The sequence below is a fragment of the Penicillium bovifimosum genome (genome assembly GCF_028826915.1).
Source record: "Penicillium bovifimosum strain IBT 22155 chromosome Unknown utg000005l_segment0_segment0, whole genome shotgun sequence".
Taxonomy (NCBI): Eukaryota; Fungi; Ascomycota; class Eurotiomycetes; order Eurotiales; family Aspergillaceae; genus Penicillium; species Penicillium bovifimosum.
Window position 1 is genome coordinate 4,868,181 of NW_026622714.1, and position 13,578 is coordinate 4,881,758.

A 13,578-nucleotide genomic window follows, 5' to 3' on the forward strand; every position below is an offset into this window, starting at 1 on the left:
CGGCACTACTCGATTCTCATAGGAAATACATGGCCATAATTACGATCAAATGTTACGGAATCGGCATCATCGCGACCCTTACAACTCTTGCTCTTCGAGATCGTCAAGATTTCTGTAACTAGACTACTAGGTCAGTTAGCTACACGCCAGAGACCTTCTTTGCATCCATTCTGCCTTCGTAAGGCCCTGGAGGGCTGTGGCAGCTGTTGTTGCTGTGTCGATGAATCCATTGTTGTCCTCCGGCTGTCCTGTCTTTGTCGTGTCCGAGGAACCTTCTTCAATGGCTAGGGCGCCACCGCCAAAGTCTATGACTTCTTCATCTTTTGCAGTTGCTGCAGTTGAGACGGCGCCAAAGTTCGCTTGCTTCGTCCACTGAGTTGCTTTGCCAGTGAATTGCTGGCTCTTGTTTTCTTTGAATTCCTGGTACGTCTTCTAATACCACCAATCAGGCTTCAGTGTCCACGTCGAGGGTCTGTTTCAAGGACTAGGTGATAGCATTCCTTTGCGTCGTGGCCTAGGGTCCCATAGTAAGAACAAGCTCCATTGGACGAACGCTGGACTTTATGGTTTCTCCAGCTCTTGACGTGGTCCTTAACGCTTTTACCGGCGGCGGTGCGTTCATCAATCTGTCCTTATTCCATGTTATCAGAAGTGGAATTTGGTTGACGCGACTGAGTATGGGCTGTGCCGCTTGCCCCGAGTCCCTCGTCCAGTCCGAATCATTGATTTTGTCAATCATTTCCTGGCAGTACCATGCCGACGATTGATTGATAGTGGTCAAATCTTCGTCGCTTAAGGCTTCGCTCGCCAGTTGACGTGATACTCTGCCATTTCAGCGTCCAGTCCACATGGCCTGTAACTCCCTACTTGGGCAAATCAATACGGCCGCGTGCCACGGAGAGAGGAACCGAAGGCCGCGATTGAGCGTATCAAAGCGTCAGCCTCAGGTGCACCGGACTGGATAAGTTCCAGTAGCTAACGAGGATCAAGTTCCGCTTCGGCCCCTCGGTGACGTACAAAGAAGCCTGACTTTTTAGACGCCTGCCTCCGCATGACGGTGTTAAATGCGAGGAAGCGGAATCGAGGATGGCTCGCGAAACTCGGTTAGGCAGGACATGTAAGCATGACCCAGCGAATCATGTTCCGTCTGAGCATGCTGAGGTAACCTTTGTCCTTCAGTACTGGTTCAACTTTGTAGAGCACAAAACTGCCAACTTCAGGTAGTCCCTCCCCTTGATCCCCTCCATTAATCGTCTGGTCTGCGTCTTCGACAACCGACTAATCCCTTTCGTCCCTCTGCTTCGGCTCCTGGGCCCCATAGGGGTTGCGTCATTGTAAATAGGGGTGGTTGTTCGACGATTCAAACGGTAGGTGGAAGATGGTAAAATGGTTGGTGGGGTAATGAACCATTCTCATAATACCATGCTGGTCGACCCAAGGAGTTTTTTCTCGCCCACTACAACTGAACTGCCAGCTTCATCCATTACGATGAAGCCAGGCGTTTGAGATATAGTGGGCGCAGCACATCTTGAATCGCCAAACACAAAGGAAGGAGGGTGATGGTAGGAGATCTGGCTGAGAAGGCCAACCCTCCCTTCGAAACGCCCTTGGACACCGTGTTCGTCACCTACATGTATTGTGGGTGACAGTGAGATATGGTTCCCTCTCTGTCGATGAAATTGTTGAAGCTGATCTATGACAGTCTTGATGATGAGGCTTCAATGAGGCTCAATGGTTGGTTGATTTGTGGATTCCACCCCGCTTATGGGCCTTTCGCTCCACCAATCGTGATTCCTGCCGGGACTCTCTCAAAACGGTCAGGGAAGACTATAAATCGTAAATTCTCGTTAGAGATAACCTCCTCTTTTTTTTCTGAAATTCTAGTTGTCAGTAGGGAAAAACAAGGGCGTCATGACCTGTTGAGACCACGGGCTCAGAAATCTGGAGGGAGAGAGTTGTAGTGGGAGAGGAGCGAACTCCCGAGCTTTCAAATTTATATGAGGCTTGTGCCTGATCCCTAAGGCATGCATCATAACAGCATGCACGATTTTGAAGGCTTACCAGCCTCTACATAGTATAGAATTGAAGCCTTTTTCTCCGATGCAAATGCATGTCCGATTCAGAAGGTGATTTATCTTCGGCCTGAAATTTGATTTCCCCATCGGCATTGCAGCAAAATCCTAGCCTTGCTTTGCTTTTGTCCCGGTAAAGCTTCCATCAGTTGCAACCTAGACTTCGGTCAGGAATCCGTTTCCAATACAATATAAGCCACTTTCATCACAATTGAAGATATCCTTTGGATCGTACGCTCCGTAAAGCTTCAGTTGCAAGACGCTCCAGTTGCAAGACGCTCCAGTTGCAAGACGCTCCAGTTGCAAGACGCTCCAGTTGCAAGACGCTCCAGTTGCAAGACTTCGATCAGGAATCCGTTCCAATACCTATAGATCCGAGCGCTTGCTGTGGGACCTTGCTTGGCTTCTGGGGTGGATATAATAACGCATGTACTAACTTTGTCTTCTGCATGATGTATGACAGGGAGCAAAAGTTGGGGATTGGTGAGTCTACATAGATTGGGTAAGAGATGACATAGAGACTAGCGAAGCCCACATTGGAAGTATGTTTTTTTGTCAGATGAATGCCCCTTCCAATGTATCGTCGGTTTCAGTATGCCAACCGCTGTACAGGGAATGATAACGACGCAGCCTAGCAGAAGATAAGATGTGGGCCTGACTTCAACCCTGAGCTTCCGATTCCAGTTAGAGTGTACGCAGGTAGTGACATGGACCCCGATTAGAAGATATCATAATGGGCCGGCCCCTGACAGAGGGTCCCCTGAGCCCCGAAGGCTGTGCAGCGGCAATTCACCCTGCTCGGGATCGGACCCTGGATTTTCATCTCCGGCAGATCCGAACAAGGCATTGGGTTTTGCTGGTTTTCCTCGGGATTGGTCCAAACGTCGAGTTTGCTCCGGTGGCGGCGACGTTGAGCTAACAAAGCCCGACAGGTTCCGACCACCGCCAAGCATCCATGAGAATCCAGAATCCGTCATCGACGGTCGCACGAATGACCGGGAGGGAATTTCCCGTGGTCTCTCAGTCTTCTTGTCGGTGCCTGCTCGATTGGCCGTCCCGATAGAGACAGGACTAGAAGCCCCACGCTTGGCTGCCGGTTCAGTGCTATGCATGTTGCCGAGTTTTGGTGATTGCAACTGACCCAGGTCCGTCACAATCTTGCCCTCAGCTTTGCCCGTTTTTGCGGTGACTGTTTGTTGTGACGCATCCAGTGGTTTCGGCTCACCGTCTACACGAGAATCCAGAGAAGGATTTACTGGGAGGGAAGGGTCTTCGAGAGAAACTTGCACACTCTCAGCCTTGGCCAGAGCCCGCTTCAATGCACTGTTCGTATCAGCGTCAAGGTTCTTGACATTTGCCAATTCCGAACCAAGGTCATCCAGTGCCTGGCGCAAAGTAGCAGCCAAAGCTCGGTTTCTTTCTTCAAGTAAATTAATCTTCGTCTGTAGCCCGGCTGAGGTCGCCGCAGCTGCAGAGTGGGCCTTCGATTGTGTATCTGAGGCCGATGTAGCGGAACCAGGTCTCGAGGAGCTAGGGCGCAGATTTGGTTCAAAATGCATAGTCTGCATGTTTTTCCTCGCTTCAGTGACGGCACCTCGAACAGCCTTCGCTACGCCCCAGGACTCCGTCCGACGTTGTATCCCTTGAGAGACATCCTGGAAAAGGGATTCGAGACTTTTTGGACTGTTTCGGGCTGTTGACCTGACAGGTGAGCTACTTCCGCTGCGTCTCCTAAAGTCTTCCCAGAGAAATGCCCTTCTCGCGGGCCGCGTTTCGGACTGGCTGCGACTTTTTGACTCGGGTGGCCTGCCTGAATATTTGGATATGATGAACCTTCCTCGATCGGCCGTAGGATTCTGTTCCAAATAAAGTGCATCATGTACAAATGTCTGAGGGGTGTGTGGCTGGGGTGAAGGGTAACGGAGTAGCAATGTCAACGCGGTTGTATAGTCCGCCGTAAGCACTAGGTAATGGATGTCAGCGAGAACAAGATATGTTGAGTACTCGAGGCCAACCAACATTGCCAGCGAATTCTAAGCAGCATTGCAATGCACGTGAAGTCAATAAGATCAGATCGCAATCCATGAGCAAATAGTAGATCCCACATCATCAGGACATCGTCGAATGGAAATTCCCGACCAAATAGAAGGCGCATCCAGCGACTATTCGACATGTTAGTATCATGCATGGACTTAGCAATGGATGCCTGCAGCAGGCAACTTACGTCAGAAATATTTGCGGTAATACCTCGACGGCTTCCAAATGCTCAGCAAGCTCGTGATCAATGATTGCCAATGCTTCCTTGTGAAGATATTGACATCGGTCAACTATCGGTATGACATCCATCTGGCCATTTGCCGCCCGTGTTTCACTGTGCTCATAGTATGTGCGGGCTGTTTGCATGACATAGAGAAATAGGGTAAATGCATCATGTTCCACAAATTGATGATCGAGGAGCTTTAGCATTAAAGCCTCGCCTTCTCCCTCGTTGGCATCGAATGAGTGCGAATTCACCGAGTCGCGGTCTACTGCCCAAAGAAGAGGTGCGAGTAGTTCATGCATTCCTTGCCTATAGCCGACGTCCGGATTGAGCTTTGAGTAGACGAACAGGATGTCAGTCAACTTAGATTTCGTCTCGGGCTCTTGAAAAAACGCGTTTTCTTGCAAACATCGATCGACATCTTGAAGGATTTCGGCGCGCAGCGTCTCGTCGTGTCGGAGCGTCTGCCAAGGGGACTGATTGTCGCGACAGCAGTGTTAGTTAGGAACTCCTTGAACTTGGGCAAGACACGGCGGAAGTAGTGTTCGCGTACCTGGTCATCATCCGCCAGCGGATCGATCGTGGACTCCAAATCATCTGGGTGTTCGATGTATTTCAAGTAGTGGTCTCGCAGCGCACGATAGGCGTCCCGGGATTCATCGAGCTTAGACGCCCAATCATTTCGATCCGACCCGTCAAAAAGGGAAAATGCCTGTATAATAAATGAGCACAAATAATGTCTCAACCCATTTCTTTTGGTCAACGGTACCTTCCAGCAAACGGACCGCAGGCCGTCATTGCACAGGTCTCCTTTCTCGGCTCCTAGCGCCGCTCGGAGATCGCAAGTCGCGTTGTTGTCGGAGAACAGGACGGCCCATCTCTTTCTGTGAGAGTCAATATAGTCCAAGAAGTGCAGACGCTCCGAAGCAGTACCTAGTCTCCTCAATGGTTCTCATTGTTGGGGATGAGGGAGAGAACCTCGGGAGATGAGGGGATGCGGGCGATAGTAGACCGCCCGTGGCTTATCTCGCGCTATTGATACTTGGCCATCGCAACATTCCTCTGCTATATGCACTGGCTTAGTTCGCCTCGGGGAATTCAGACCATCGAGATACAAATCGCGGCTGAACTCTCCGGTACCTCGATACTACTCGATCTTATATCGCCGCCACTGCAGAACGTTGCCTGATGTCACCTTTCACAGCTTCATGACCCCGGCCCCCAATCAAGATGTCCGCGGATCTGCTAGCGGAGTTCGGTCAGTCTGCCCCGGAAACTAGGTCTTCTGGTCAGCAGTCATCGCAACATAGAAAAGCTGCCTTTTTCGATGACGACGTTGATTTCTTCGGGTCATCAGGCAATGTGCAGCATAATAAACCCCCCAATGCCACCTCGGGGGCATCCGGTCAATTTACAGCCCCAGCAGCCTGGGGCACCGGTCAACAACAAATTGACCTTCCCTTGGATCCACATAGCGATGTTCTATTCGATGCAACATTTGATGCACCGGCAAGTGATACGGAGGACGACTGGGGGGAATTTGAGGGCCCGGAGTCAAACACGCAAGATGCCCATACAACAACTTCTTTGCATCAATCCAGAACAGCTAGCTCTGCAACACTACAGCCTCGACGAGATGATGCAGTGGTCTCTGAAACAAATGACTTGCTTGATTTACTCTCAATGCAAGACTCGGCACCATCTGTGAAACATCCGTCAAAATTTGCCGAAAAGGATCCTACAAGTAACCAAAACCAGCCAGCATGGGAGGATGATTCGTTTGGCGACTGGGGCGATTTCGCCAACTCCCCTGTTAGCCTACCTCCTCGCAAGACTGATGAAAAGAAAACAAAATCTCTTACAAACATACCTCAAAAATTGCCTTCGAAGACCACTCCACCGCCGCCATCCAAGTGGGATGACGATTCCTTTGACGATTGGGGTGATTTTACAGATGGGCCCAGTGTGAGAACTGTGCCCAAACCCACGACCACCCCACCATCGGCAACCCCTCGTCCAGCTGTCAGTAGCTTTGTGTCGGGGTCCGCAGCTCCTGCAGCTCCTGCAGCCACCGTGCGTCCAACGAATATCCCACCACCTTCTGTTCTCCTTGAATTATTCTTGGATGTGTTTGAGAATCTCCAAAAGGAGGCTGCTTCGGCAAAATCCCAGCTGCGATCGTCTGGCACAGTGTCTTCTTCATCCTCCAGTAACGTCTCATCAACGGCCTCCAAAATTCACAATGTACTTCAATCAGCAGCACGAGTAATAGCTGGGCGAAGGCTCCGCTGGAAGCGTGATACAATTCTCAGCCAAAGCATGCGAATCGGCCCTGCCCGTTCCGGCAAAACCGGTGGCATGAAACTCAACAGCGTCAACAAGCAAGAAAACATTAAAGAGGAACAGGATGCTATTGATGTGCTGAGTGCTTGGCGGGACCGGGCGGCAATCTTTAATGTTGTTCTTCAAGCCGCAGGCCAGCGGCCGATCCCTCCGATCCAAGATCCCAGCGCGCTCAAGGTTGTAACCGCTCGGGCAGATCAGGGGGCCATGAAGGCTACACATCCATGTGCGCTATGTTCGCTGAAGCGAGATGAGCGCGTATTGCGGGTGGATGAACAGAATGTTCAAGATAGCTTCGGGGAATGGTGGACCGAGCATTGGGGCCATACGGCATGCAGGGAATATTGGGAAACGAATCGATACCTACTTGGACAGCGTTGAGAATGTCAGCATCCGCTGGCAGCATTGTAAATAACGAACATGTATCTATGGAATTCTGGAGTGAGAATCAATCAGCTGAACAACAAGAGAAAGGCATACATAATTAGCCACTGCTCATGATGTACGATCGATGAGGGAAGTTGACGACATCTCTCAGACTCCAGTCCACCTAGACGGTGACCTAGGTACTTGATGGACTCAAAGATAACATGTTGCAACATTTTCCACCTGGCCATTGTTGCCGGATTATCGGGGGAAGAAGGGAAATTGTGCCCCAATTGGGCTTTGAATCCCCCCATGGGGTCTCCCCGCATTTCCGACTCACGACAATCCAGCTCACATACTCCCACTCATATTCAGATAACATTATTCACATGGCGGATGGAAGAGTTACAAAAAGATCGTCAAATGCGTGAGTTGGTGACAGGAAAGAGGCAAGACGGTCGCTGACATCGATTAGTTGTGTGCGATGTCGGAGGCAAAAGATCAAGTGCTCCGGGTCCCAACCATGCGACGGGTGCAGCAAGCGAAAGGTTTCTTGCGTTTTCAACGACCGTGATCAGAAGATTCTGGTGACAAGAGGGTCAGTACCTAAACTGCAATTCTTAGAAGAACAAGCAGCTTATCTTAGGTGCAGGTATATCCTGGAGCTGCAGCAGAAGGTCGCGCGTGCGGAGCAAATCGCAAAAGGTCAAGCAAGCCCTTTCAGCTCGGATTTCGATACCCAAGTGATTGGTCAGTCCATTCATCGCACGAAGAGATACCTGCTCATTCCTAGTAGATTCAAACGACCGCGAAGATGTACCCACTTTGGACAGGATCAACACTCCTGGGGATCATGATGAATCTCTTGACCTGGAGGATCAAGACTCCGGTCTAGACTCCGGTCTAGACAATCCTTTATCAACCGGTCCCCCTGCTTTTATGTCTATGGCAAATGGCCGAACATGTATGTCACGTTTGGTTTATTGTAATATGCAAATTTAACAAGTGCAGTCTATCTTGGAACATCATCCAACTGGTCGTTCACTCGGCGAGTCCTCAGCCTGGCACACCAACACCTTTACCATGAGGCGTTGCCAACGGATACACTATTATTCGACGAAACAACATATGAGCTCGGATGGGATGGTTTACGCACAAGCCCAGGCCCGGATGATCCCGTCGTCCCGACGCGCGACCACACTATGTATCTGATCAATGCCGTTCAATTTCGTTGCGGACAGTTATATCACCTCTTTGAAGAAGACGTTTTCATGGGTTCTTTGCAAAAGTTCTACTCGGGGGATGGACATTCCATGACAAATAGCTTGTGGTATATTCATTTCCTCCTCATCCTGGCCTTCGGGAAAGGGTTCGTTCAACCCAAGGCTCAAGGGAAGAGACCGCCAGGGGTGGGTTACTTCATCAAGGCTCTGCAGCTGTTGCCTGACCCGAGCGCTCTCTATCGGGACCCAATGCAAGGAACAGAAATTCTGTGTTGCATTGCCTTATATTACCAATGTGTCGATTTTCGAACATCGGCACATAACTACGTGAGCTATGCGAATGAAACGCCCTCTTGGATAGCCTGACTGATCAATATTTTAGATTGGCCAAGCCATACGGATAGCCATGTCATATGGAATGCACACTAGCATGCCAGTCGAAGTTCTAGGATATGACATGGTCCAGAGATCTAGCAAAATATGGTGGACCATATACATGCTGGACAAAGAAATGACATCTCTGATGGGTCTGCCCCAATCCGTGAATGACCGATATGTGCAAACGCAACTTCCGGCCTTTGAAGACCCATCAGAGACGATATCCTTGGGCATGCACATCAAACTGTCACAGATCGTTGCCGAGGTGAACAGCAGTAAGATCCACCGAGCTTCCACCGTTGGCTATGTTACCTGACAACTCAAGCAGCGATCTATGTCGTCGACGGGCGCATCAACCGGACTTTCCTGCTCAGCACCAAGAGAGCACTGGCGAATATTGCAGGGCTTGCTGATGAGCTCCGCGAGTCATTTCCCCTCCACTTGGACCCAGCTAGCGGTGTTTCTCGGACATCAGCATACTTACATCTTCAACATCACCAGGTGCATATCTTGTGTTTTTCCCCGGACGGTGTCCATTTGCTGACTATCCTACAGTGTATCATCTTAGCCACCCGACCTCTCTTATTCTGCTTCCTCAAAATTCGATTCGAATCCCCAGAAAGCTGCCTGGAATCCATCAAGGCATCTCGCAACGTCAGAATCCTGATGCAGATGTGTCTGGAGTCAGCCCAACATAGCATATACATCCTCTCCAGTCTACAGAGCCAGGGTCTGTTAGGTAAATCAGTCTCGTGTCGCCAACCCATCTCAACCCCCGACTAACATCCAACTTCCAGAGACATTTCTCCCCTTTGACCTAGAGTCGGTATTTGTATCCACCGTCATTCTCCTCATGGGTCCAGCAATCGACCCGCGCGAACTAGAAAGCAACCCCAACTGCCTGGAGAAAGCGTATGCCATTTTCGACGAGATGATCAGAGACGGAAACCAAGTCGCTAGCTTCCGAAGGTCGGAGCTTCAGCAGCTAGATGAGACTTTATTGGGATGTATCTCTGGTGATTACCCACGACAGTTAGCAGTGCCTGCTCTCTTCCAGCAAGCGGATATGCTACCTAACTCAGCTTCTCCATCTGCCACGCCGAATGCAGGGGCTATAACTCAGTCCCTCCAATATGATGATGCTGTTCTTCGGCCCCATTCAGAGTTGGAGTTGGATTGTGATTTTACTACGATGCTAACATCGGCTGAGATCATGGCTGTTGCGGACTCTATTGAGAGTTATGATACTGAATGGGTGTCTAACGCCATGGTCGAACACAGTATTTGGTAGGTTGAATACCTATTTAAAGGCCTTAATGAATTTCAAATCAGCGTGGGTGTCTAGGTAATTCAAAGATGCCGTCCAGAACTACAGCGTCATTTCGGGTTGAATAAGAGAATCTTCTATGAATCTATCTATAGCTTAGCCGATACACCAGGCCGAATCTCGGAAAGCTCCTTCGACTCCCCAATACGCCAGCTGACATCGCCGCCCCAGTTCTCCTTTTCCTTATCGGAGTTGCTATACTTCCACCTCCACCGTGCTTCGCTTTGCCGGCCAGCTTGGATTAACCCGAAAACCCACGATCCAAAGATTGGAAACATCTTAAACCCATGCCCAGAATCACCAGACAAGATAACAACCGAAGACGAAGTCTCAGGCACATAATCAATGATAAAGTCCGAGTCATCAGTATCAGCGAACCAACAAAGGGACTTCTTCACCAGCGGCCGCCCAGCAAGAGCCGGCAGAGTGTGCGCAAGCAATTTCCTCATCTGCGCCTCATCATGCTCAGGCACAAACGCACTTTCTTCCAGAGTCGCTGGAGCATGCGAAACCCCCGTCTCAGGATCAGTATTAACATACCCGCCACCCATAGGACAGATCTTCAACAAATTAGTCCGAGGATCCGGTTCAAACAGGAACCCCAGATCACGCGCATACGTGACCGGAATTCCGCGCAATGCTGAGGTCTCTTCATCTGTCAAATGCACATGCGCAACAGACCACGACTTCGCCACGACCTTCTTGCCGATCTCCGGTACCAGACGGCCCACAGCACCGCCAGCAGCGACGATGACCAGGGAGGACGGGTGGAATTTTCCGTCCTTCGTGCGGATCCCGGAGCTCTTCTTGCCTTGCAGGGTGCTGACATAGACGATTTCGTCGACTGCACCGTGCATCCCGAGATAGAATCGCACGCCTGCTGCCTGGGCGGCCCGGTGGACACCTGCCAGCGCGTTGCCGGAGTGAGCGTACCCGTCGAAGCGGTTGAGGTATCCGGTCCAGCCGGGCAATGGGCCGTTGAGCTGCCAACAGGCTTGACGGATGTCGTTCTGGTCTTTGAGAGGCACGACGTGAGGCTTGATCTGCTCGTTACCATCTGCTGAGGCGCGGAACCTATTGAGAGTGTCGATAGCCTTTTGGGGTGCCTCGCCAGAGACGCAGTGGAGGAATCCTGTCTGATGGAAGTGGGGTGCGAAAAGAGGGGTCTTCCATGCGGCGATGGCTTTCTATTGAATATAGAATGCAGGGATTAGTTTCAATACTTTCGCTTACTGTGAACGCTTGCAGGAAAGATAAGTATGTGACTCACAATCGTCAAGTCCGTGTAGAATGGATCCTCATACTCTGCACGCACAATCTTGTTCAGATCATTGGCGGCTGAGTATCGGGGAGGGATATGGTCGTCTCTTTCGAAAACAGAGATATCGGTAAAGCCGGAGCGAGTCAAATGCAGAGCAGTCGAGAGCCCAAAGGCACCTCCACCAACAATAATGATCGGATCGCGCTTGGAGATGCCCATCTTCAATTACTGTTTGAAACGATAGAGTGAATCAACCAGGTGGTTCATTACTTGGATATGTATAGTCCTGAAACTATTAGACGGCATCGCCATCCGTAGCCGGCTGAATTCCAATTTCCATACTGTACCGTGTAGACTCTAGAGATACACCCATAGTATCAGTGCGGGGAGTGCGGAGAACTGCACCATCGGGAGGGCTCCCGGTGTGGGGCCAAGGTTGTTATCGCGGAAGCAAATGACCTTCCTTGATGCAACCGTACGACCTGCAAGTAAGGTACACCCTCATCCAGTGCCGTGGCATTGAGGTTTCACGAAACCTTTTTATTTTAGTTTGATTACGACGTACACCATGGTACGTGTTGAACCATCACAGGTTTCAAAATAGTACTTGCGTTTCTGTGATATGCTGTGTTTGCTCTGTTTGCCTCAAGAGGAGCTGCCATGCTAGTCTTAGACCCTATTGGTTGATATTTCCTGGCATAAATGGGGGCTTTTCGCGCTAATCCTCCTCGGAGGGTTTGAGGCTAGCCGTAATAGGAAGTATAAGAAAGAATATCTTGAAGACAGCCAAACCAGCTTCTTGTACGAGTATCGGGATTAAGGTTGGGGCACGGGGGCAGTGAGTATTAAATGGGAAGGTGGAGAGAAAAGGCGGCACATGGAGTTTCCCCATATGATCAAAGACTAGCAATGACAATGACCGCTCCTTCCCTCCGTACCCGAGTGAGTCCCTTCCAATTTTGGAAAGTACATCTTATATAAACTATGACAACTCCCGCCGTTCCCTCAGAGAATTCCTTTCTCCTCTTTACAACTCACTGCCAACAACTCCATCTGACACGAAAGACCAGTGCAACAGATGCGTTATCTCCGTTTCTTCCACTTCAACCTCACAGAGCTTAGAGCTTGCTTGAACTTCAAGCTCAGGCCGCAACTGGGGCATGATCTGGTTATATATAGTTACACCACGGTAGCCATTAGCTTACTGTGGTTATTAACGTAAGCATCACGACTCTCACTTTTCAACCGTATCTCACACAGAACGGCAGATCCACGCGTTCGACCCTGATCCAATCTATCGTTGCGCTTAGAACCTTCATCTTGACCGTTGCAAGGTTAGCACCGTGGGTCAAGAGACACCGGGATCCCGTCTGCGCCCGTTTACGGGTGTGTTGGAGACGCTTCATGCCGGAAGCCAATCCGAGAAGAACCCCCGATCTTGAGCGGCGAACTGATGACCATGAAACCGAGCTGGATTCCCTCGAAGCCCTAGACTTGCCGCCCTCGGCCATCCCCCTTCCGACCATGAGCCATCGCTCGAATGCCACGTTCAACTGAAGGAGGTTGGGCGTACGAATGTTTTCTGCTTCTTCGGGAGACTTTCCGGAGGACGAAAATGGTAACCATTGGATCGTGTTCATGAGTTACCTGTGCCAACAAATCGAGTCAACGAAGACCCTCATGTCAGCGGGGAGCACTCGATGCTTTCAGAAAATGGTCTTATCAAAGCCATGCTAGGCCATTTTCCCGCTGTGGCAATTGCCAGCCATCAAGAATTGTTTCCAGAGGCCGTTGGTATCCACCTACTTGTCGCAGGCTCTCCTGGCTGTCCGTCCGTGACAGCCTGACAGGGCGGGCGAGCTATTCGGAAGCCCTATGTTGGGGGAAGACAACCCTTAACGGCTTGAAAGGCAGCGATCGCTCCAAGGATCGTCTCAAATCGGCGTCTGAAATGACGCAAGAGCAGTTTGTATGTATGCGGGCTTTTTGGCCGAATACAAAAAGCGCAGCAGCCTTCCCCACTGATAAGAAATGCAGAAAGCAAGCCGAAAAGGACATTGACGATTGGCCTGGATTCTAGTAAATCGATACAACAAGTTTATTCTGTTTTTGATCGTGACACATAGCTCCTCAGATAGGAATGTCATCTTCTTCCATCCTGCCTTGACACCCTATATGCACAAGAGTGCTATGCCGTTGCTTGAAACACGAGCACTGGGTGCACCGTGCAGTTGAGCGGGTTCATGATGTATGACTTTCAACCGCAATCCCAGTCAGCTCAAATTCAAACCCAGAGTTCCCACTTCCCAGTCACAAGCCGGACAGAACACTCATGGATGTGGAGATAA

The 13,578-nt window shown here is 50.3% G+C and overlaps 6 protein-coding genes across 6 annotated transcripts; 2 read left to right on the forward strand and 4 right to left on the reverse strand.

The window, feature by feature from the left end:
* Positions 1-135: 135 nt before the first annotated feature.
* On the reverse strand, positions 136-739 carry N7515_007067 (uncharacterized protein; the record flags this gene model as incomplete). The annotated part of the gene is made up of 2 exons (XM_056667811.1): positions 136-432; positions 605-739. 2 exons carry the CDS (start codon positions 737-739, stop codon positions 136-138), a joined length of 432 nt encoding a protein of 143 aa, XP_056521407.1.
* A 2,061-nt stretch (positions 740-2,800) lies between these two features.
* On the reverse strand, positions 2,801-5,288 carry N7515_007068 (GTPase-activating protein GYP6; the record flags this gene model as incomplete). The annotated part of the gene is made up of 6 exons (XM_056667812.1): positions 2,801-4,035; positions 4,092-4,234; positions 4,297-4,808; positions 4,886-5,044; positions 5,102-5,216; positions 5,266-5,288. 6 exons carry the CDS (start codon positions 5,286-5,288, stop codon positions 2,801-2,803), a joined length of 2,187 nt encoding a protein of 728 aa, XP_056521408.1.
* A 274-nt stretch (positions 5,289-5,562) lies between these two features.
* N7515_007069 (uncharacterized protein) lies at positions 5,563-7,056 on the forward strand (the record flags this gene model as incomplete). The annotated part of the gene is made up of 1 exon (XM_056667813.1): positions 5,563-7,056. One exon carries the CDS (start codon positions 5,563-5,565, stop codon positions 7,054-7,056), a length of 1,494 nt encoding a protein of 497 aa, XP_056521409.1.
* A 374-nt stretch (positions 7,057-7,430) lies between these two features.
* N7515_007070 (uncharacterized protein) lies at positions 7,431-9,933 on the forward strand (the record flags this gene model as incomplete). Its single annotated transcript, XM_056667814.1, has 9 exons — positions 7,431-7,468; positions 7,517-7,639; positions 7,694-7,791; positions 7,838-8,005; positions 8,053-8,591; positions 8,647-8,917; positions 8,968-9,143; positions 9,198-9,381; positions 9,440-9,933. 9 exons carry the CDS (start codon positions 7,431-7,433, stop codon positions 9,931-9,933), a joined length of 2,091 nt encoding a protein of 696 aa, XP_056521410.1.
* A 125-nt stretch (positions 9,934-10,058) lies between these two features.
* On the reverse strand, positions 10,059-11,449 carry N7515_007071 (NAD(P)/FAD-dependent oxidoreductase; the record flags this gene model as incomplete). The annotated part of the gene is made up of 2 exons (XM_056667815.1): positions 10,059-11,156; positions 11,240-11,449. 2 exons carry the CDS (start codon positions 11,447-11,449, stop codon positions 10,059-10,061), a joined length of 1,308 nt encoding a protein of 435 aa, XP_056521411.1.
* An 808-nt stretch (positions 11,450-12,257) lies between these two features.
* N7515_007072 (uncharacterized protein) lies at positions 12,258-12,870 on the reverse strand (the record flags this gene model as incomplete). The annotated part of the gene is made up of 2 exons (XM_056667816.1): positions 12,258-12,395; positions 12,487-12,870. 2 exons carry the CDS (start codon positions 12,868-12,870, stop codon positions 12,258-12,260), a joined length of 522 nt encoding a protein of 173 aa, XP_056521412.1.
* Between the last annotated feature and the right edge of the window lie 708 nt (positions 12,871-13,578).